Here is a 25,313-nt window from a genome sequence, read left to right on the forward strand (position 1 = left end):
AAAATCGAGCCTATTTATTAAAAATGATATATAATATAATTATTTTTATAACTATATAATAGTAATTTTAATTAAAAAATATTTTATATATTATCTATTATATGTTTAATAAATATTTTTTAAATTCTAGCATTTTATAAATTTATTATTACCTTTATTATGCTGAAAAGTTTAGATATATATTTAGAATAAAATTAATAGATAAATATAATTTAATTTTTATTAAAAATTTAAAAGATAAATTAAATGAATTTATATTATGTAAAAAAATTCTGAAAATAAATTAAAGGAATTTATTTTTTGAAAATAATTACTTATCAACAATAAATGTAAAATATATAAATAGATTAATAAAAAATTAAGAGTATTATAATAATTAAAAATATTTTAAAAATGAAAAAATCATTTTCTTATGTAATATCTTATGCTTGCTACTGAAGCGACATTTAATAATGATACTAACTGGTGGTAACTATATATATTGCACGCTGTCGTTTTAGTTTTGATGAATGGTGGACAAAATTAATTAATTAAAAAATTCATTATTTAGTTTCGGTAATTTGACTAAATTTAATAGTTGATATATTTATGTTGTGGATTTTATTAAATTTTAAGAATTTTTTTTTTGAAATGGAAAAAACTTATTAAATTTTAAGAATTATATTATAAATAAACCTTATATAAAATATTATTACTTTTAAATATAAAACTTAAATTAGAGAACTATATATTTATTAATAAAAAGCTTCAGAGTTTATATTATAATTTTTTATTAATTTTTTAATTTCAATTTAGTTCTATTGATCCAGTTAATGGTAAAAATTGAAAATTTTTTGCTAAATATTTTTATATAAAATATAATTAGGATAAATTATATTTTAATCTTTAAAATCTTATTTTATTCTTTAAAGTTTTGTAAAAAATATAATTTAGTCCATATATTTATAAATTTAGTTATAAAATTTTATTTTATAATAAAATAACCCCTTTAGTTATAATTCCTCCTATATTCTTATAAATTAATCTTTAAATATTATAATCTTACAAATAAATACTTTTTTATTTAATTAAATAAAAATAAATAAATTTATTCTTTAACTTCTATTTTATTATTTTTCATATATAAAATACTATAATTTAATAAACAGATATATTAATTTATAAATATAAGAATTTATTAATAATTACAATATTTAGAATCCATTAATAATTAAAAATATAAAAATTTAAATTAAAAAATTATTTTATTAATAAAATAAAATTTAAAGGCTTAAATTCAAAAATTTCATGTAATATTCAAAAATAAATTATAATTTATTAATAATATTTAATGGTGTTAAAAAAATATTCACTTTATTAATGATATAAAAATATTTAATTTTTTTATTATAAATTAAAATATAAAATTTTATGTGAAATTTTTTTTCAAATTAAAATATAGAATTTTATATAAAAAATAATTAAACCCGTGATAGTTTTTTATAATTATTTTCAATTAAAATATGAATGAATAGTCATATGCCTTTAATTTTTTTTTCAAATAAACAATTTAACTATTAAAATATATCAAATATGAATTTTCAAATAGATCAAATAATTAATCATAGTATATATAAATTCCTCAAGTTTAAAAAATAAATTAAGTAATCTCTTCAAATTTTAAAAATAAATAAAACGATACTAACTGAAACTAAGACATTATTTTCATTATTTTCTTTAGAATAAATTATTACACTTTCCTGCTCCACTATAAATTATTAGACCTCCTTTACGTGACATTCCATTAAACGCGATACCATGGTCGTTCAATATAACACGAAACTTTTTTCTAATTGGTCCACAATGAGAAAAGAAACAAACCCCAACCAATCGCCAATAACCAATGTACGACCAACTGTCGGTACCCACCTGACAATTACAATTCCTCTCCTCATTGGACCGTGACTTCCACGATGACATTCGCTAGCGTAAAGCCAGCAAACCCGCTAGAGCTACTCGTGCTCTGAAAACAAGCACGCACTTAGCACTGTGTATGGTTTCTGAATTCGGAATTGAACCGAAATATATTGTTGAATTGAATTAAAATTAAAAAAAAAATGATGGTGTAAAAATAGAATTATATTGAATTTAATTTATTTAGATATTTAATTTTTATTTTTATTTTTATTTTTATTTTTATTTTTATTTTTATTTTTATTTTTATTTTTATTTTTATTAAGAATTATATATAAAAAATAATTTATAATAATATTATAATTTAATATATATTTTTAATAATATATTATATATATCATATAATTTTAATAAAATTACACATATATAATTATAATATTATTTAATTATTAAATATTTCTTACTATTTCATTTAGATAATTTAGTTAATTGATTATAATTTATTTTATTTAAATAATGTATTTAAATAAATTATATTATATACTATTTTCATATTAATAGAATTTATACTAATAAAATATGAATTATTAAAATTATATATATATATATACTTGAAAATTTTATTATTACTCTATTATATATATATATATATATATATATATATAAACGTTAACTAAATTATAAATATTAATAAAATATACTGTAATAAAATTAAAATAATTATAATTATTTAAAAAAATACTGTTTAGTTGAATTATGTAGTTTTAGATATTATATAATTTTAAATAAAACTATATAGTTTTAGATATAGATAAAGTTATATAGTTTTATTATAAAAAATAAAGAAATTAATAAATTAATAAATTTGCAATTTATGAGAAATAATAAAAATTCGTTTAGTTGAAATTTATTTTTTGTGAAAATATTATAATAAGTTTTTAGAAGTCCTATCAAGATTTTTTTTATTATTTTTTAAAAAATTTAAAAATTATAATAAAATAATTATATTACGTTTGATTATTAATATTTTGATACATTTTAAATAAAAAATATTATGTGGATATTTAATATTATTTTAAAATTTAATTGTGAGATTTGTTAGTTTGATATTAATAATATTTTTAATTATTTTAAAAATATTTAATTATTTTATTTAAATTTAAATTTTATTATAAAAATTAAAAACGGTATCAAAGCAAAAATCAAAATAAGAATTTATATTAAAATCAAATGGAAATTAAAAATACATAAAATTATATCAAATCAAAATAAAAAATGTATAAAATTATATTACAGATCGTATCAAAATGTAATTCTAATTTTAAAAAATTTTAAAAATTGACTTTTTAATTTGGATTTTAATTTCTGCGAGAAATCGTTCCAAAACAGTAATGGCAAACCCTGGCTTAGCGTAGTCCACAAAATAACAATTTTTAGAAATTGGAAAAGAAAAGAAAAAAAAAAAACTCAATCATCGTCCATTTGATTTGAAGATGGGTCTCATATTTAATAATTAAAAAATCTATATATCTAAGGTATCAAATTCTTGAATTTAAATTTAAATAAAAATTCAAATTTTTAATTTTAAATTAAATTGTAAAAATTTTAAATAAAATTATTATAATAATTTTTTTAATATTAATTATTTTTTATTTATGTGTCAAACATAATTCATTATTTAATAATAAAAAAGTTATGCATAGTCAAGCATTATTAAAAGCACACCTTTTTAATTTTAATTTTAAATTAAAATAAAATTTATATAAAACTTTTTAATTTTAGACTATATTACTATTAAAACGCTAAATAAAATTATCAAAATAGGAAAATATTTGACTTTTTAAGTCAATTGCCTTCTTTTTAATAAATAAGCCAAACCAAATCAAAATTGGTTCGTTTCTTTGAATCATTGAAAAAAAACCGTTAAAAGAGCCATCCCATTTCTTGCTAGACATTATCTACCCATCCATCATCTTCATCCCTTCCCTCTTCTTCTCTTCTCTATCCAAATCATGGGTTCATTACTTAAAATTATTGTATAGATTCAATTGTAGAGAGAGAAGAGAATGGAGAAGAAGATAGAAGGTGAATCTTTCTCTTGGCTTCTTTGTGAAGAAACTGATTCTTGTCTTATAGAAAATGTGGTAGATGACTATACGTTCATTGACATGACAAGAAATACATGTGGTGTTTTAGGAGTTACAGAGAAAGACGAAGGAGAAGATGGAGGGTATCTGGACATTTTGTTTGAGAGAGAGATCGATTTTTGGTTCAGAAGAAATCAATACATGGGTTTTGACAACAGGATCAAATGTGCTCGATTGGAAGAAATCTCATGGATTCTCGAAGTTGGTGTTCTCTGTTTCATTGAGCTTTGAAATGATAAATTTTAATATAATGTAGATTTCTGATTTTCTGGTAATTATGCAGACTATATTAATCTTAGGTTTCCGCTTCCAAACAGCTTATTTGTCCATTACATACTTTGATCGATTCCTCTCAAAGATGCCTATTGATGTAAGATGAATCTATTTTCACTTAAAGATTTTCTTTTCAGTTCTCGTTCTTGAAATTGGAGTAATCTTTCTTCATTTTTTGGCTTCTGCAGTGTGAGAAATCATGGACAGTCAGATTACTGTCAGTGGCTTGTGTTTCTTTGGCTGCAAAGTTGGAGGAGAGAGGACGACGCCCTCTTTCCCAATTTCAGATTGAGGATTACAATTTTGACAACAAATCAATTCAAAGAATGGAGCTGTTGGTGTTAAACACATTGGAATGGAGAATGATTTCCATTACTCCTTTTCCTTTTCTACATTACCTGATCATCAAATTCTGCAAAAATTCTCCATCAAAGAATATAATGTCAAGGACTGTGGGATTCATCCTTGCTTTAATGAGAGGTAACTTTAAATGGGTATTGATTATTTTTTCTTTCTGTGTATTTTCTGTGATTTTAAACGGGATTCTTATGTACAGAGATCAATCTGATGGATCATAGACCGTCTTCCATAGCAGCTGCAGCCATCTTAATGGCAATGGATCACAGCTTAACGAGACAGGCTTTGGAGTGTAAGATAAATTCCGTTTCTTACTCTGGGTTTCTTGAACTTGTGAGTCCTTGATTTTGTTCATTTATTTACAATCAGATGAATGCATTAAGTTGGGAGCATATTCTGATCAATGAGGTTGCAATTTCTTGGCCTTTTCTGTCGCAGGAAGATGTGTTTCAGTGCTACAATCTCATTCAAAAACTGGAAACGAAGAACTTGAAACAACAAAAACTTGTAAATTCTCAGGTTGTCTCACCTACCCAATCGAGGCCATAAATGTTTTAGATTATTCTTCAGTGACTTGTTGTGCTATTATCAGTAAAAGGATCAATGATATAGAGATTAGTTTCTAAGGGCTTCATAGGAGTTTTCCCCCTATTTTTTCAATTCATACTCACAATTTACAGAGGATTACTTGTCTCAAAGAGTGTTTTCTGGATTATTACATAATGTATATGATTTTAGGAGTGATTTGAGATGTTTATCAAGGATTGAATCATAGAGAAGCAGTAGAGAAATGAAAAGCAAAGCTAGTTTAAAAGGAGAGAGAATAAAGAAAGAAGAATATGTAAAGGGAGGCAGGGATGCAGCCAAAGCATTAATCAATCATGGAGATATAAATGAAGGGAAAGAGAAATGACGTGAAAAGATGAGAAGGATAGGATTCATAGGTGAAGTTTTTGGAGAGGATGCCATTGATGGAGACCAAGCTTTGTTAAGGAAGTATGACAGTAAATGGGGGATGAGAATAGAAGAGAAATATGGATTTTTGGTAGTAAAGGCGCCTTGCTTCTTTATGTTCATTGTGGAAGATGGATTTGAAAGTAAATGATAGCTTAAAAAACATTTTCATCTCTTTTGTTTAAGAGATTATGGCAGAGTATTATCCAGAGGAAGAATTTGCTCATTTTATACTTACTTTAATGAAATATTTGAGAGTTTTTGTTTTTTAGGAATTAGTGGGTTATAGATACTGTTTCAGTGAAAAATTTTCCACTCAGTTAATGGAGTTAATGGAGATGTGATACCATCAATTTAATTTTGGGCTAAAAAAATATTGATTTTAAATTTTAAAGGGTGTTAATGAAAAAAAAAAATTGACCAAGATTGAAGTGACATTTGACAATTTCATGACGACTTAAAGAAGCTTTTTGCCAAATATTAATTTTTACTCGGTACAAAATCAGAGTAGGGGTATCCATTCACCAAAAGCAGTCCTTTTTGCTTGCATGAGAGGACTGAAACCCAAGATACGAGCAGATTAGGTTGACGTAGTGAACATAGAACAGTAGATTTTGTTATTATTATTTTATGGATGTCTTAGCTACGTAGTCAAAAATGGCAGAGTACTTGGTATTTTGCCTGCCATTGGCAGCATTAACCACAAGTGTCGTTTAGTGTTTGGATAATGTAGTCCTTTGAGGGGCCTAGTAGGCTTGAATCCTATTATGGTCTATGATTTGTAAGTCAGAGCGTAAGAGATAAGGTTGGATTTTATCAAAAAATTTTTTTATTAAAATTGAATTAAATTAAAATAATTAATTTTTTTTAAAATTAAAATTAAATCAAATAAAAAATATAAAATTAAATTAAAATTTTGAACTGATTTAATTTCGTAAACTGTTTCGATTTAAATCAGCTTAGAAATGATACATCAAACTTCAGTTTCTGTTGACTGTTCATCATCAGTCGCCTGCAAAGTTCCAAATACGTGCAAATTGAAGTACAAGAAGCAAGAAAACGCTGCTGGGATCTTTTTCGTAATCTCATAGCAATTTGTTGGACTCAATTGTCTGAATCACGTGATAGTTCAATGCCTTTCTCTCATCTGATTGAAAAGAAGCTCAACTATTGGAATCTTTCCATTAAAATGGTTCGATCCTCACCTCTTGACCGTATTTGCTAGGGTGAAAATAAGGGAGGGAGAAAAAAAAATTTTCCTCCCTTCACATATTTGGATTGAAGGAAAATTAAGCAAGGAGAGAAATAAAGAGAAAAATAATTAATATGAAATACTATTTATTTTCTCTCCTAGATTGTGTCTAATAAAAAAAATTCAAATAAATTATATTCATTTTTTAAAAATTTCTTCTATTTAGTTCTTGAATATTTTTTTTAAGTGGTTTTTACATAGTCCTGTCTGTGTATTATTTCAACGAAGGCATGAATGTTCAAACTAGAAAAATTTTTCATGTTCGGAAATTAAACCCGATCTTTAGTATTCCTTAGACTCATAGTTCCTTTAAATAAGTTTTTCATGTCCTTAAGATCATGTCCCATTCCCTCCCAGCCAACCCATCGGATGATTATTCATGTTTGTTATTTGAAAATTCAAAGTGATAATATACATTTATACAGAGAGTCGACACATAAACAATTCATTATGTCATTTCGTCGAGTACATATTCCAAGCAGAACGCAACGTCTCGTTTGTGGCTGTAAACTGAAAGAATAACAAAAAAATCATTTACAAGGAGAAAATTCAATCAAATTTTTATAGAATTTAATTTTTTTTTTTAAAAAAATAATCTGCTACCGATCATTTCATCATACGATTTTAGATATAATTACTTCATCTCCAATTTTCTGCTAATAAAAATGAAGAATAGATGGACTAATTTTTCCTTGGCTAGAACGATAATTTATCCGTCCCATAAATGTATAATTAAAAAATTAATAAAAAAATTATATTTATAAAAAATTAAATAAAAAAATATATGAAACGAAGAGAGTACTAAAGAGCAGGTGGGGTAGAAAGGCAAAGGTTAAAAAATCCTTTCAAGATCTTGACGCAACAGAGCAATCTCTGGACAGAAGGGAAGCAACGTCATTTGCCCTTGGGAAATTCCCTTCAAGCTTAAAAGTCGAATATCCACTGCTGTGAATATTGAGGCAACACAAACAAAAACAAAGGTGCTTCTTTCATTCATCCTTAAGAGAATGCCCCACTAAACTAAATCCTTCTTTTCTGCCAGTAAGAAGATTGGATTGAACAAATTTGTCAGATAAAGCTTAAAATAAGTGCTATATTAGGACCTCCATGAAATCTAATAACCTTTTTCTTGAGGCCTTTCAGTCTCTTCAAGATTTTGCTAAAAAGACTCTAGAGCAGTAGGAATTTGGAGGTGCAGACATGTAATATTTTGAGGGAGACAATCACCATGGCGCTCCTCTTCCATTAAAGCCTAGGATGGGACGCACACAAGGGAGTGATTGAGTTGGGCACATCCATGATCTTTATAGGCGTATCCAAACTTCAGGACTTTAAGCAACAATCCAGGTTTGAGAAACTGAAACATTTTGTACAATTCACAACTCAACTCTCCCATTCAACCATGCCCTATTGTTCACATAGGTATAAATAAATGATAATGATGTTCTTTATTTTATGCATTTATTTTGGCCGATTGATGCTAGATATTCAGGGAAGTGATGTTGGTTTTTGAGAGGAGAAAACAAGAGACTGAATGGTCTTAGAATTTTATTGATTATATCAGGAATTATACAACCAAAGTATAACTAAAAAATCCAAATAAAAGCATAAAAAAATCTGAATTTTATAACTTATAATTTTGATATATATTATCTAATAAATCAAATTAAAACTAAACTAATCAATGATCTTAGTATCAATATCTAACCTATTCTCTTGAAACTAAATAGAATTCCTTTTGCAACAGTAAAAGAATGCAAATTTCAACAAAGGCAATGTTACTAGAACTGGATAACCAAGTAAAAGAACTCTCAGACCATGAAAAGGTTCAGTTTATAAATCGCATCACATTCTTTCTCCTACAAGCTTTACTGGTTCGTAACAAATCTTGCCATGAAGATCAGTTTTCATGCTTCTAATCAACAACACCTAAGCAGTCAAAACCATCTTTGGCCTCAAATTTTGGTAGCCATTCACACTTTTATTGTGAAAAAATTCTACAGCCCCATTGATGCTACAGCTGTATGATGAGCTGATTAAAAAATTACAATAAAGAATGGGTGGCAAAAGTTTAAAAAATCTCATTCATGTGTGAGAATTTGGATGGCAAAGGAAGTACCTAGCACATTAGCTCACTGCTCAGGTCTCAGTTTGATACCACTGGTATCATCTTTAAGGCAGCTGCAATTGGCATGCCAAGGAAACCAAGGAAAACGGTGACAAACCACTGCCGCCAATTGAGAGGAGATGTATTTGCATACGTACCAAGGAGCTCAACAATTGCAATTTGGAAGATCACGGTGCAAGTGAGTACAGCCACGAACACATAGTTCTTCAGTATTCCTTTGAAGACATTTATCTTCTCCATTTCTCGGGAGCTAATCTCATTGAAAACCTGAAGAAGGAAGATATTGGCATCAGTAACTGAACCTGCATAGGCTTATAATTCAGAGATGATAAGGGATTGATGAGTTTCATAAATCAGTCAGAACCTACACCTAGAAACAGCAAGTCATTTGTTATATTCTTGGTAACGAAGGAATCTAGATAAAATGCTATCATTTACTACCATAAAGTATGATATACAAGGACTGCTGCCAGGCCTATGATAGACATGCCTAACATGCAACAAAGAATTTTGCACAGGAATAACAAATGTGTGCAGTCTAAATACAAGAAAAAAACAAGGTCTGGTTAGATTTAGATGTAAGAATGGCACTACCTGACAAAAGACAAACGCGTTAAAGATTAGCGTGTTTAGTACTAAATCAGAATCTGGACCATCAAGATGGAAAAATGCTTTTCCTCTCGTCTGAAGATACCATATCATCACAAACTGATACATAGACTGCCCCAAAATATTTCTCCACATTACATTGCTAATGAAGTTTCCTTTCCTACCAACTGGTGATCTCTTCATCAGGTCATCATTAGGAGGTTCTGTGGCTAGTGCTAGTGCACCTAAAGTATCCATGATCATATTGACCCAGAGAAGTTGAACAGCAGTTAGGGGGGCATTACCTACAAGAACATTAGACCGAAAAAAGATGAATATTAATGTCATTCCCAGAGAGTACTATATGCGAAAAATCAGAACAGAGGCATGTAATAGGTTGAGTTACCTGTCAAACAGGCTGAAGAAAAGTTGACAATCAGGGCAACCACATTGACTGTCAGTTGAAACTGAACAAATTTTTGAATGTTTATATAAACTGAACGTCCCCATTTTGCCACTGTCACAATAGTGGAGAAGTTATCATCCAGAATTATGACATCAGCACTTTCCTTTGCCACCTACACAACAAGAACATGCTTTTCAATATATATACTTGATAGGTCTTACAAAAATTTCAGGAGGATAAGCATTCCACAAAAATCCAAGTACTGGAGCAGAATAAGCATGAAAGGATTAGAGTTTTTTCATCTGAAAGAATTGAACTGAATAAGCTTCTTCTAATACCAAAAGTTTGGAAGCACAGTGGTCATCAGGCTCCTAAACATGGTACAGAGCATTCTTCTAATAACATGCATTTAATTTACAGAGATGCAGATAGATCGAGCAGAAACAAACCTCAGTTCCAGCAATACCCATGGCTAACCCAATGTCCGCTTCATGAAGAGCCGGAGCGTCATTTGTACCATCACCAGTCACTGCCACAACCTCTCCAAAGGTTGTTCGCAGGTGCTTCACAAGGGTATGTTTATCCAATGGTGAAGATCGGGCCATTACCTGTGAAAATTAAGAATAACCAACTATTGTTTAGCAGACAAGTTTCTCATCATTTACAGGCAACACAGAGGTGCAGTAAAGCCATATATATCCAAACAAAAATGAATTATAGTTACTATTCAAGGGGTGTTAATGGCCAACTGAGAAACATAATACTAATGAACATAATAAATACCACAGCACATTTTCAATAATTAACCAGAAAGCAGGTGAAATATTATAACAAATATAAATTGAAGAAAGATATCCTTGGCATGCCATGCAAATTGAACGTCAAAATGTCATGAAGATGAAGTATGAATCAATCCACCAAATACAAACTGAAGCGATTCCAAAATATTGGAGATAAAAACAAAAAGATGCACCTGAATTCTTGGAATCAGTTCATGCAACTCCTCCTCACTCTTATTCCGAAATTCTGGTCCTTCAATTGCTATGCCCTTATCAGTCAAAATTCCACATTCTCTAGCAATAGCTTTTGCAGTGGTTATGTTGTCTCCAGTTACCATTCGAACAACAATTCCAGCTGATCTGCAAGCTGCAACAGACTCTCTGACGCCAGGGCGAACTGGATCTTTGATACCCACAATACCTAAGCAAGTGTATCCTTTGGAAGGAATAGAGCTTTCAGCAGAGAATTCACTTCCAATTTCTATGTAAGCAAGGCAAAGAGTCCGAAGAGATTCACTAGCAAATTGTTCAATTGTATTTTTTAAATGGTTGACAGCTGCTTCATCAAGGGGAACAACCTCACCATTTGTGTCTATAAATTTGTCACAGGCAGCTAAAATTATTTCCGAGGCTCCCTTACAGTGTGCCCGAAAACTCCCATTTGCAAGCTGTAAAACTACACTCATTCGCTTCTTTGTAGAGTTGAATGGTTCGACTTTCACAATGTTTGATTTTTTCCTTTCTTCTTGGAAATTTCCTCCAAGTAGCATCCCCAATTCTAAAAGAGCAGTTTCAGTTGGTGATCCCAGTATCTCAATTTTGTTGTCTTTGTTATTAACAACTTCTCCCCCAGTGTTATTAAATATTGATTCAAGTAGAATTCTCATAGCAGAACCAGGAACTGCAGACCCAAAATTAAAAGTCCCCTTGGAGCTTGTTACTTCCTTGATTTCCCCACAAATGGATGCTTTTACAACAGTCATGTGGTTAGTTGTTAGTGTCCCAGTTTTGTCACTACAGATAGTTGTGGCAGAGCCCATTGTTTCACAAGCTGCCAGATGACGAACAAGTGCCTTATCATTCATCATCTTTTTCATTGCAAAAGCAAGACTTAATGTGACAGCCAATGGAAGGCCCTCAGGAACTGCAACAACAACAATTGTAACAGCAACAGCAAAAAATTCCAACATTTCCATGGTGTCATCACCAGACCAGTTCCAGTGGCTTCCTTCATGAAGCTTACGTCTAAATAACCCTTCCACCAAGACAGCAAATGTCACCACAGCAAAAAATAGGCCTATTTTCCCAATGACAGTTGCTACTCCATTCAGTTTGACCTGCAATGGGGTCTCATCATCTCCTCCTTCACTGAGTGTAGCCATTAGTTTACCCCACTGTGTTCTCATTCCAACAGTAGTCACGAGCATTTTGCATGATCCATCCTGAACTTTGGTTCCAGAAAGAAGAAATGGATTTGTAGCATTTACAGGAACTGGTTCACTCTCTCCTGTTAAACTGGATTCATTAATTAACAAAGAAAACCCTGAGACGAAGAGTCCATCAGCAGGGACCTGATCTCCAATGGAAAGATGAACAATGTCACCAGGAAGTAAATCATATATGGAGATCTTCTGCCTCAAACCATTTCTGGTAACATGAACTGATATCTTTTTCTTCTCCTTGTCCAATTCTTTGAACTGCAGAGATTGCTTATAATCACTTGTAGCAGTGACAAAGACAACAAGCAGAATGCTTGCAACAATTCCTAGTCCATCATGAGCACCCTTTGGCCATCCTTCCATAATTATGCCAACAATAAGAGACACAAGGGCACAAACACCAAGTATCATAAGAGTGGTATCTTGAAGAGCTTCCCAAACAAAAACCCAGAAACCCCTTGGTGGGCTCTCAGTGAATTTATTTATCCCATAAATTTCAGTCCTTCTTTTCAGTGAGTCCTCAGAAGTAGAAATACCATCAGTAATTGACGTGGAGAGCTTGCCAGAGATGCTCTCCACTCCACCATGAATTGTCAGTTTCTTCACATCATGGCCTTCAACAATGGTTGCCAACTCTTCAGCACAAATTTGAAAGCCAGCAGACTCAACCTCCTCAGGTACCGTGTAGTCATTGGACAAATTTAGGCCTACAAGTATTTAAGGAAAAAAGTCAACATGGAAGGAGATTACCTCAAAACTTAGAGTTTGAATAAAGCAAGAGATTCTCACAGTGTATAAACTGAAGAGCAGCTTTTGAGACTAAAACTGCAACTCGAAGCTTCTCCTGAAATGTGAAGATGAAAAAAAAGGAAATAAAATGAATAAGGGGTAATGAAGATGTAATAATACCAGAGAGTAAGGTAATTTATTCATTTACTTTTGATGGACTTTTGCTTTCAACATATTTAGTTGATTCTAAGATACACATCAAGATGAAAATAGTTTTCAAGGCCATTAAGGAAGCCATCAATAGGATACAAGAAATCAGATATGAACTGAGGTTTTTACAGTAAACAGCAAATTAATATAACAATCATCTCAGTAACGCTACATTACTCCGAGAACAACCTGTCCAAGTACTATTGCAAAGTGTTCCACACAATAAGCAATTTCCAAAGTCGCACTAATGTAATGCGCGGTACTAGAAACCCACTGTCACCAAACCATGAGAGATAGAAGACTACAAAGCCCACCACCATGACTGAACAACTACTAGCTTACTCTCATTATGTTGCGGTATTATCCTCTGACGGATCACAAATCTTTACTAGCTTCATCCCTAGAGAAACTATCACGATGTAATCGAGTACTGAATATCTAAATCATTATGCATCTTTGAAGCTTAGATTCAATTTCCGATCAAGAACATGTTCTTATATAACGCGATTTCTATACAAGAAATTTAGAATCGAAAAAAAAAATAACAGTAAGACGTTCTTTCTAAGAGTAGAGAGTAGACCTGATTGGAGCGACGAATAGCCTCGGCCTCAAAGCGTTTGGAGAGATTAGCAGTGAAACGAAATCGCCGTTTCCGATTCTTGACTAACCAACAGAGCTTCCTCCATCTCTGCAGAGCTTCCTCCGATGAGTTCTTAGGCTTCACATCCCCAAAGTTCTCATTCAAATAGTTCTCCATCACATAGGATTCCTCCTACCAAACCAACGGATTTCTACTTGCTTGAACTTAGTTTGAAAATAAAAATGCTAACCTCTAAACTCTTCTAAAGCACCAAAAATAGTAGGAAAAATTCAAAGAGAAGCTGATCAGAAGCAAGAACCAAAGGTACTCTGATCTTGCAAAATTCTCAAGCAATTGCTTTATTCCATTGGCTCCACCTGTCAACGAAGAAATAAAAGCAAACCAAGACTAAACTTGACCTTGTAAACGGCAACTTCCTCACGCTTTCTTAGATCCTTGCCTGCAGGAGAATAAGGAGAAAATGAATTACGGAAATGAAGAGAAAACGACAGAAAGTATACATTTGCCTGGATTATTAGAAAATTACAATGTTATAAAAAAATATGATTTATTTTTGAAAGAGAAAGCTAAATATATATTTACTATTTAATTTATATACTATAAAAAAATTATTATTTTGATTTTTAATTTTAAAAATATATTAAAATATCTATAATATTTTTAAAAATTTATTAATTAATCTTTTAATTTTAAAAAAATTATTAATTAATTCTTTTATATTAAAAGTATTTTAAATTTTTTTATAATGTTTATTGATAAAATTAATAGATAATATAATCTTTTAAAATATAAATAATGTTATAATATATATTTTTTAAAATTGATCGACTAATAAATTTTTTTATATTACAGATTATAATTTTTTATATTTATTTATTTAATAATATATAATAAATTTAAAAAATAAAAAAAATTAAATCAATAATTTTAATGCAATGTGCATCTAAATTCAATTTTAAAGAGTTTTTCTTATTTAACTTTTTCTTTCTCAATAATTATTTTTATAAATTAAAATAAAAAAATATATCAAATTTTTTATCTTATTTTTATTTTATTATTTTTTTATATTTAGAGTATTAAAATTTAATAAATAAAGAGATTAATTTGTAAAAATAAGAATTTATTAGTAATTATAATATTTAAAAATTAATCTATAAAAATATTAGAATTAATTTTAATTAAAAATGTAAAATTTAAATTAAAAAATTATTTTATTAATAAAATAAAATTTAACAAACTAAATTTAAAATATAAGAATTAAAATATAGTTTTTATTAAATATTAAGAGTAAATTATAATTAATTAGTGATATTGTTAATAATGTGAAAGTAATTTTTTATTATAAATTAAATTATAAGACTTTATTTAAAAATTAATTAAATTTATATTTTTTTTAATTATTCTTAAACTTAATATAAATTTTATAATTATTTACCCTATTTAACAAAGGTAAATAAAAGAAAACAATAAGCAGATGAGTAGATGTAGATCTCACTGTAGAGAGAAAAGTAGATGTAGATCTCACTGTAGAGAATCGAAAGCCTAAGGGCATCCAATGAAAGTCAAAGTTTAGGTATGCGTGGTCTGAATGGGTGGGAATCATAATCACGCGTTTCAGGCTTGTGGTTAGTAGCCAATAACAGGACGACAGAGAGTCCCGTTTTTCATGGATCCGACTTGGCTTATTCTTTATTTTATTTTTCGTCGTGGGGGACCGTTTTGTTTTGACTTGGTACATTGTCCTTTCATATTTTGTGATTTTGTCCGTCTGGGTCCAAGGAGAAACCGTTGCCCCGGCTCCGGCTGAAGTCAGAATCAAACCAGAACCGAATTAGTCAAATCCAACTCAGACTTGTTGGCGATTGAACAAAAATTAGGACCAATCAAATCAATATATATATATATATATATAATTAGAATTTAAAATAGGCTATATAAATAATATAATTAAATTTATATAATTATACGGAGTGAAATTTTTTAAATTATTTATTTGTGTTAAATAACATATTTAATATATTTTATTTTTATTTTTAAATTTTTTTTTATATTTAATAATATTACTAATTAATATATTTATATTAAAAATAATATATTATTTTTATTATTATAATTTAAATATAAAGTTTTAATTTTTTATTATTACTATTTATATGTGACTTTTTAATTTTCTATTGTATGCGATTTTTTTATTTTTAATATAATATATTAATTAAAATAAAATAAAAAATTTAATATATATTTTATTTTTAATAAAATATAAACTGAAAATTATAAATAATATTATTAATTAATTAATACTACATGTTTTCTATCTCTTCTATGAATAATAATAAATATATGAGAGATTATTTATATTATGTAGTACAACTTTATAATTTTTTATATATTTTTAATTTTATTTTTATATAAAATAATAATTAATATATTAAATAAATTTTTTTATTTTTATCATCTTATAACTTTTTTAATTTTTAATTTTTTGATATAAGAAATATAATTTATTATATTGATTGTTATTGAACTTTTGATTTTCGAATACTTTTTAATATAATATATTATTATATTATAATAAAAAATTTATTCTATTTTATTATTAAAAAAATTTATTATATTTTTATTTTAATAATAAATAAAATATTAAAATATATTTATAAAAATTGGATAATTATCATATAAAATGATATTTAGACAATAAAATAAATTATTGTAAACAATATAAATATATATAAATCCATAACAAAATATTATGTAAAAATTATTTACTATCTTACCAATAGCGTTAGTTTATTGGTTTGATAATTTTTGAAATTATATTTAAATAATTTAATTAATAAATATTATATATTTTTTATTTATTTAATGTGAATCATTATAGAGAATAAATTTATATAATAAATTAAAATTATTATAAAAAATATTAATCGTGATAAAATATAAAATAATTTAAGAATTAATAAAACTAATTGTATAAAATATTACTAATTGTATAAAACTAAAATTTTATTTTATTTAAATAACTTATAAAAATTAAATAGATCCATTTCAAAAAAAATTAAATAAATATAAATAATTAAAATATAATAAAAAATAAAATAATATTTTTAATATAATCAACCCTTATAAATTTTAAAAATCTAAATTATTAAATTTAAATTATTATAATATATTATATTAATGATTGCGATAATTTTAATCTTTCACTTTCTAACCTTCATATGATCATTTTATATAAAATTCACTAATATAATTTTCATTCCATATAATTTTTCATAAATTTTTTTTATTTTCAAATAACTCATATTTTAAAGATTTTTTCTTTATTATTCTCTAAGTATCTAATATGATATGCATTATTGAACAGATAAAAATTATACTAGAGTCATTCAAATTAGACTAGAGAACAATAAAATGCCACCTCGCCCTCTTAAAATTTTATTTATTTTTTATTTTTTATATGAGAAAATTTAATTTTTAAGTAGGGGTATATTAAAGTTTCCCACTATAATGCTTTTATGACTCGATACTCTCATTTTTTTTTCTTTAAACCTAATTTCTTATTTTCTCTTTTTCATATAAGATAATATGCGATGTTGTTTTTTATTAAAAATTTTAGAGATATTCCGATCGTCACTTATAATTTCTGTATGGTAGAGGTACTTTTCATATACAATCCAATTAATTTTCAGAATATGCAGACCACTTTGGCATATTTATGGCGGCAATTCTCGAACAGTTATTGCATTGAAGGATTTGGTTCCTAGTTACAAACCAGACATTTTATTTTTGATGGAAACAAAAACTTTTAGTTATCGTATGAAATTTTTTTTCGTAATTTTTTACATTTTTATGATTATTTCTCAATCAATTGATAAGAATTGGAAATATACCTTTCGTTAATGTGAAAGAGCCATGGATCTGTTTCTGTTGTTAGCTTTTCTTCAAATTTTATTGATTCGGTTGTTTCGGAAGATAATATTCAATAGAAGTTTACTAGTTATTATGGATTTCTGAAATTCAATGACGACATCAGTTTTAGAACCTTATTCGAATTTTATCTCGTAAAAACTCTTTTCTGTAGTTTTGTTCGGGAGATTTTAATGATTTATACTCGAGAGATGATAAAGAAGAAGGAATATTTTTGCCAAATTATCTTATACAGGGATTTAGACAGGTAATTGATGAATATTTTTATCAAATTATCTTATGTAGGGGTTTAATTTTGAATGATTGAAAATTTTTGTTAAACTTTAAAACTAATATTTCTGTTAGATAGATTTGTCATAATACTACTCTAACTGTTCGTATTTTGGCTAAAAAATTTATTAGGTATAATTGTTTTTCTGTTTAGGATAATTTCTTTTTGTTTGATAAAATTTTATTAATATGATAGTAGGTTTGATTGAAAAAAATATATTAAATCATTTATTTTTAATATATTATTACTCTATTTAGTTAGAGCGTACATTATCCAATTATAACTAAATAATTGAACACAACTGAAAATTTTCAGTTAAATTCAATTTTATTTTAATTTTAATTCGTTTTGATTAATATTTTAAAAGTATATAAAATTTTTATTAATTAAAAATTTCAATTCAATCAATCGAATCTTCACTGTTATATTTAATTTTTTTTCTTTTAAAAAAATAAAAAATTAAATTTTTATTATTTAAATTAAATCTGAATTATATTTTTATTAAATTAATTTCAGTTAAATTACAGTTAATTTAATATAATTATTTTAAATTTAAATTTATTAAATATATATTTTATTTCTATTAAATATAAATACTGTTTTAATGATATCTTGATCTTTAAATATAAATATTATGTTAGTTTTCCAAATGTAAATATCACGCCGATCACTATGAATGAGCATTAATTTCTCTAGACTATACAGTTAAGTTGACTCAAGACATATACTCTTATCCTGAAAAATTAAGATCAAATCTCTCTCTTACAAGATAGTTAAACCAGAATTTTAAAACCAAAATCAATGATTCTAAAGCCGAAACGACTCCAATTTGATTTAAAAATAATATAATTTAAATTTTATTTAATTTAAAAATTAATAAATATCATAAAAAATTAATCAATTGATGATCTGAGATCCAATAGAATAGGGTTTTACAAGGGTTTTGTATTACTGAAATAGGCTTAAGTTTTCTGAGGAGGGGACTCCTCTTTTATACATTGTCTTGCTTGCTGGTGACGTGTAAAGGTCTCTCCAGGATTGGGCCACGCGTCTCTGCCATGCGGATTCGGAGGTATTGGGTTATCAGCCGCCTGCTCCATGCGTAACGGCCTCTGATTCTCCTCGTGCGTACGTTCGAGCGGATCTGCCAGGTTGTCTGGTGAATATTTTTCTGGATCCTGGGCTGGGCCGAGAGTTGATCCGGACGCTAAGCCTGAGTGGAGAGGGCTTGCTTCGTGTGGACCGGGCCAGCTTGAGTGAAGAAGATGGGTCGAGCCCGGCCTTGAGGGTTGGATGAGCCAGGCTTGTTATGTATATCAGGTGTGTGGGCCTCTACGTCATGGGCCTTGGGCTGTGGTCAAGCCCCTGGCCCGGGGTGAAAGAATCCAGCGGTCATCATCAATAGTCATGAATTCAAATCAAATTTTTATTTGAAATAATAGACAAGTCATAAGAATTAATTGACTAGTCATAGAAATTAACAGATAGTCATATTAATACAAATCATTTTTCTATTTGAAATTTAAATCAGTTTTTTTTTTTTTTAAATATGGAAGAAGACTATGTAATAAAAATAAAGATGTCGAACTTATTTTTAAATTTTAGCCTATATTTAATTTGTTTGTGAAAAATAACTATATATTTAAAAATATTTTACATAAAAAATATTTTTATAAAAGATATTTTCAATGAAAAATATTTTTCAACAAAATAACTTATTTTTTATTATATAATTTTAATTTAAAAAATAAAATATATTAACAAATTTATATATAAAAGAAATTATTTTTCTAATTAATTGAATTTTATTTATTTGAAATCAAACTATTATTATCAATTTTTATAAGCAGCCCATACCAATTTTTTAAAGGGCCAATTATATATTTATACTATATACTATTTCATATTAATGTTAAACACTTAAATGAAAATTTATAATTTATTAAATGATTAAATTATACAAATTACAACAATCAAACATAAAATTAATTATATAATTAATAATTTATAAAAAAAATTAAAAACAATTCGATTTATTATTTATTATATTTAAAATTCTATTGACCGTGCTTTAAAATTTTTTATAAAATAATAAAATTATCCTATTCAATTTTATTAATTTTATAAAAATTTAAAATACAATTAGCAAAAATTTGAATGCACTCAGTAATATTTGTAATTAATTTTTAGTGAATTTCAAAAAATTATCAATATATAACTAATTTATATTTAATTTTATAAATTTAAATTCATATGTTTAATAAGTTAATTTCAATTATTACATAAATATAAGTATCTATTTGACTTTTTTAAAATGATCAAAAAGTTGAGATAAACTACTTAACGTGTAAATTCGGTTAATCGAACTTAAAATTTAACTACTGAAATTTCACCGATTATTAAAATATTTATTTAACTGAACCAATTTTTTTTAAAAAAATAAATCTAACTAAGGTCGAATTATTCAATTTCTTTTAATAAAATAAAAAATATCTTTTATATTATTAATTTTTTAAATACATAAATAAAAAATATAATAATAATTTTTATTTATAAAAATAATAAATATAATTTATTTTAGTAAAATAATGATAATAAAATTGTAATTAAATATATTATTTAATAAAGATTCAGGTTGAGTTTTTATTAGAGATTTAAGTTTTCTTTTTAGCATGAATATGACCTTTCCTTGTCTACTTCTTCTCTTTAATAATTTTATTTTAAGTCAAAGTAAATTATGGCATAGAAAAGTATTATTTTAATCGATAATTGTTGTCCCTCATTCTTTTTTGGGCTCCCTTTGGGCCCATAAGAATATATCAGACCTAAAACTCAGAACGACCTTAGACAGGTCTGTCCGTCAGCCCAGATTTAGGCTACCAAATGCTCAGCGGATCGAGTCGCATTTGAACCCAGAGAACAGATATGATGATAAATAAACCGGCCCGGTCCTTCCGCAACCCTTTTTCGCATGCGTACTAAAAAAAATTAAATAGCCATCTGACGTAGATGAGAAAACTGATACTTCTGTACATACGGACCTGTTTCACAAAAATGGGCGTCACTGTAGTAGAAAGGCTGTTAGGCGTCATTAGCAAGCAAGAGAGAGGAAATAAGAAGGAGAAGGCCATTAGGCGTCACTAGCAAGCAAGAGAGGAAATAAGAAGGAGAGGGAAGCCTTCGACAATGATTAAGTTCACTCAACTATTGTAAACTTTATTTTTTTTAAATTTTAAAATGTCATTAATAATAATTTCTTTAAATATTTAAGATATTTACAACTTACAATATGGAAAATAAAATCTCAATAACAAATGTAGTAAATAATTTAAATACTTAAAATTATAGAAAATAATATTTATTAAATTAAGATTTATCTAGACCATTATGCAAAGTTTAGGATTTTATTTGACAAAAATATCAAAAACTCGTTTATTAATCCTTTTTTTTTTTTGAAAAAATGAGGGGCTTATTTCATTTATATATTGTGGCTATCATCTTGTAGCCCAGGCCATAACTGAAATGAACTTTCATCTACGTCTTTTCAGCCACAATTGACCCAAGAAAAGTTCTGGGCTTCGACCTCTGGATTTTCTACCTTGAATGCATGTTTTTGGGAAGCCATTCCAACATCCTTAATTTTTTAAAAAAATTAATTTCAGTAATTATTCTAAAAACAGATAAAAATTAATTTATTTAATAATACAAAATATTATTTTAATTAATTTATATGTATATAAACTTTTCAGCCAATTAAGAGGAAGAGAAATTAGTTGTTATTTAATTTGACTATATCTTTTTTTAGTCTATTTCATTATTCCTCCCTTAGTTATATATTTATATATTATAAATATTGATTATAAATTATAAAAAAATATGCAAATTATAATATTATATAACAAATGAATTAAATAGATAATATATTAATAAAATCAAATTATAAATTTTGTAAGTAATTTATTAATTTAATGAATAATAAATAAATGATACATTTTATATATTATTCTATTCGTTATATAATTTTTATTTATTTTTTTATTATTTTAAAATTATTATCTTCTATAATAATATATAAATGGATTGTTATAATTCTATTTAATTTTATTTTATTTTAAAAAATTTTAATTTTTTTTAATATTTAATAAAATTTAATATAAATATAATTAAAAACTAATAAAAAATATATTTTTTAATATATATAAAATTATAAAATAAATAAACATTATGAGACGATATCAATGTACCAACATCAAATATTATTATTAGAGGGATAAAATTGAAAGACCGATGAAATTTACTTGAAAAATTGCAAATTCGTAAAACTCCTCATATAAGTGAAATAGCATAATTTATATATCTAATAATTATACATGAATTATATATATTAGTAAATGATTATCTGAAATTAAAATTTGATTTTCTTAAAAAAATTATTATATTTTGTCATGATAGTAATGGCATGACTTTACTTATCTTCGACATTCATCATCATACATAAAAATATTTTTAAATATGTTGTCCAGTGGGTGAAGTTGATATGATAAAATATCAGCAAATTAACCATAACTTGATTACCATAAGTTAAAATTTTCACATCTATTAATTCAATAATATTTACTTTCATGCGAAATGAAATAATAATTCATTTATATTATATAGACTACCGGTTACACTCAATTTTCTCCTTTATTTAAATTAAAAAAATCTAAAAATAATTATCAATGAATCTGAATCTACTGAAAATAAATATTTGTTTTTATCAAGAATTATCAACCATGAGAATGATTTAATTTTATTTTTTAATAAAAATAAATTAAAATAAAATATAAAATATAGAGTTTTAAATTAAAAATATTTAACTTAATTGTAACGACCCGAAAATCGGACCGCTACTGGCGCTAGGATCCGGGTCGACTTAAGGCCGCCGGGACCCGTAGCAAGCCTAACATACATCCTGTGAACCTGATTAATCTCATACATGATCAACCACATACATAAAAATTAAAACTTTTCTTTCATTCATACACCAAACTCAACCTGTGCATGCACTGAATATAAACATAACTATAAACATTGATCCCTCTGTGGAATCTCATCAATGTCCCAATGGGCGATATACATGTGTTGAGTTGGCTAAATATAGACATCAATAACATTAAGATCATGTGTCAAAAGGGATTACAATATACTATGGTCAAGCACACTTATAATCTCAATATCCTTACATTACATATCTATACATCATTATACAATCTGTCATGTCCACTTTCTAACTATTACATACATAAGACTTCATTACTCTTCTTGACTTTTCTGTCTAACCCGTACCTGCAAACCTGGGAAATTTGGGAGAGGGGTGAGCTACTAGAGTTCAGTGAGTAGAATAGTAAAGCATTTAAAACATATGGTAACATGAAATGCATCACATCACAACTAATCATATCAAGGATGAACTTGTCACCATTTAGCCCTCTACATAATCCAATTATGCCAGGGGCATAGTGCAGGCCACACCTGGTCTTTCTCTTATACATAACATAACATAACATACATAATCCATGATGCCGGGGGCGTAGTGCAGGCCACATCCGGTCTTTCTCTTACATAGTGCTAGGGGCGTAGTGCAGGCCACACCTGGTCTTCCATATCATATCATCATGTCATAACATATGAGGGCTAATGGATCATTCAATATTCATCCACATCAACAACATATTATACAATGCAACATATTCGTGATTTCTAATGCAAGCATCCTAGAATATCACATGGCATCCGTGATGCATGAACATGCTCAAAACTGATTTATTTATTTATTTAAAACCATAAGAGTCATTCTACTCACCTCTGGCTAGCTCTGACACTGACTGAAGCAACTGACTCACTGCTGAGGTCCTCGGTTCCTCGGGTCCGAACCTACACAGGTGGACTCAAATGAGGGACCAACATACTAGAACATAACTCTAAAACATCCCCCAAAAACCCCCTAAAACATCTTAAAACATCCATGCAAAACATGCAAAGAAAGGCTGGACAGGGCACTTTCGGCGGCAGGTTCGGCGGCCGAAAGTCCCTCCAGAGCCGAAAGTCAGGCAGGTTCGGCGGCACCTTCGACGGCCGAAACTCCCAGACAGAGGCGAAACTCATGCATGTTCGGAGGCACTTTCGGCGGCCGAAATTCCCAGACAGAGATGAAAGTCTCCTTTCGGGGGCAAGCTTCGGCAGCCGAAGGTTGCCTCCACAAGAGGGTTCGGCGGCCGAAAGTCCCTTCGGCTGCCGAACCTGGTTTCTCCCAAAGGGCAGAAACTTGGTTCAAACATGCACAAAAGCCTCAAACTCATACCATCATGCATTTAGCTCAACCAAAACATGCACACAAGCTCCTAGGGGTCTAAAACTAACTTAAACCCCAACTACAACACATAAACACAAGCATTGCAAGCCACATTGTTCATGAACATACATTTATACCCATAAACATAACTAAAACCTAAACATGCGTTCTACCCCCATGAACTTCATAAAACTTGCTTAAAATATAATATAAGCTAGAGATCGACTCTTACCTCTTGAAGATCGAGAGTAGAGGCGACCAAACTTGGGGTTGGGAGAGATTTGAGTTCTTGAACCTCAAAGCTCCAAAACTTTGCTCAAAAGCTCAAATCTTCAAAACAAAGTTAAAACAAGTGAAAAACTTGAAGGATCTAGAGGAAAAGAATCAAAGATCGGTGAGGGGCGGCGGAGAGCTCACCTTGGCCGAAAATGGGGAAAAGCTCGCCCGTTTTCGGCTAAGGGACCCTTTTATAGTGGCTGGCCAGGCCACGTTCGGGGGCCGAATGTGCCTCCGCATGCATGCTGTAACGACCCGGAAACCGGTACCCCTTAGTAACGGTCCGAACCATCACTGGCACTAGGATCCAGATCGGCTTAAGGCCGCCGGGACCCGTAGTCAGCCAACTATACTCTCTGTGTACTTGATAAATCCCATACATGATACAAAACGACTCAACAATCCTGTAAAACTCTGTAGGCTTAACTGCTGCTACTCAGATATGTCAATCTGAAATGGCCCTCAGGGCCTATACCAGGGACTACTATCTGCTGTGGTCCAGGGATTAACACAATCTGTAACACATCCCACTGGTATCTCATCGAAGCCATACATTAAGCCTAACTCACACATTTCTCATCAAGAAACGTAAAACAGGATGCATGTACAAAGGGATTAATCATACATCACACTATGGCAACGACACTAGAGAAAGCACAAGTCTATCCAGTAACTGATAGTACATATCGATACATTACATGACAACTAATCTTTTATTTACATCATGTCCACTATGCTATTACAAACAT

The 25,313-nt window shown here is 28.2% G+C and overlaps 1 protein-coding gene and 1 pseudogene across 1 annotated transcript; one reads left to right on the top strand and one right to left on the bottom strand.

Annotated features, from left to right (window-relative positions):
- The first annotated feature begins 3,809 nt into the window (after nucleotides 1-3,809).
- On the top strand, nucleotides 3,810-5,719 carry LOC110616080 (annotated as a pseudogene).
- Nucleotides 5,720-8,623: 2,904 nt separating this feature from the next.
- LOC110615151 (calcium-transporting ATPase 1) lies at nucleotides 8,624-14,229 on the bottom strand. The gene is made up of 7 exons (XM_021756872.2): nucleotides 13,736-14,229; nucleotides 13,006-13,060; nucleotides 10,972-12,923; nucleotides 10,448-10,606; nucleotides 9,999-10,170; nucleotides 9,599-9,897; nucleotides 8,624-9,271 (listed from the first exon to the last, which is right to left on the bottom strand). Exons 1-7 carry the CDS (start codon nucleotides 13,910-13,912, stop codon nucleotides 9,023-9,025), a joined length of 3,063 nt encoding a protein of 1,020 aa, XP_021612564.1. The 5' UTR covers nucleotides 13,913-14,229; the 3' UTR covers nucleotides 8,624-9,022.
- Nucleotides 14,230-25,313: the final 11,084 nt, after the last annotated feature.

This window comes from Manihot esculenta, chromosome 5, assembly GCF_001659605.2.
Source record: "Manihot esculenta cultivar AM560-2 chromosome 5, M.esculenta_v8, whole genome shotgun sequence".
NCBI lineage: Eukaryota > Viridiplantae > Streptophyta > Magnoliopsida > Malpighiales > Euphorbiaceae > Manihot > Manihot esculenta.

Coding starts and splice junctions, on each gene's coding strand:
- LOC110615151 (XM_021756872.2), bottom strand. CDS start 13,912: ATGGAGAACTATTTGAATGAGAACTTTGGGGATGTGAAGCCTAAGAAC. Junction 9,898..9,998: donor TTCTTCAGCCTGTTTGACAG/GTAACTCAACCT, acceptor ATGTTCTTGTAG/GTAATGCCCCCCTAACTGCT. Junction 9,272..9,598: donor ACGCGTTTGTCTTTTGTCAG/GTAGTGCCATTC, acceptor TTCCTTCTTCAG/GTTTTCAATGAGATTAGCTC.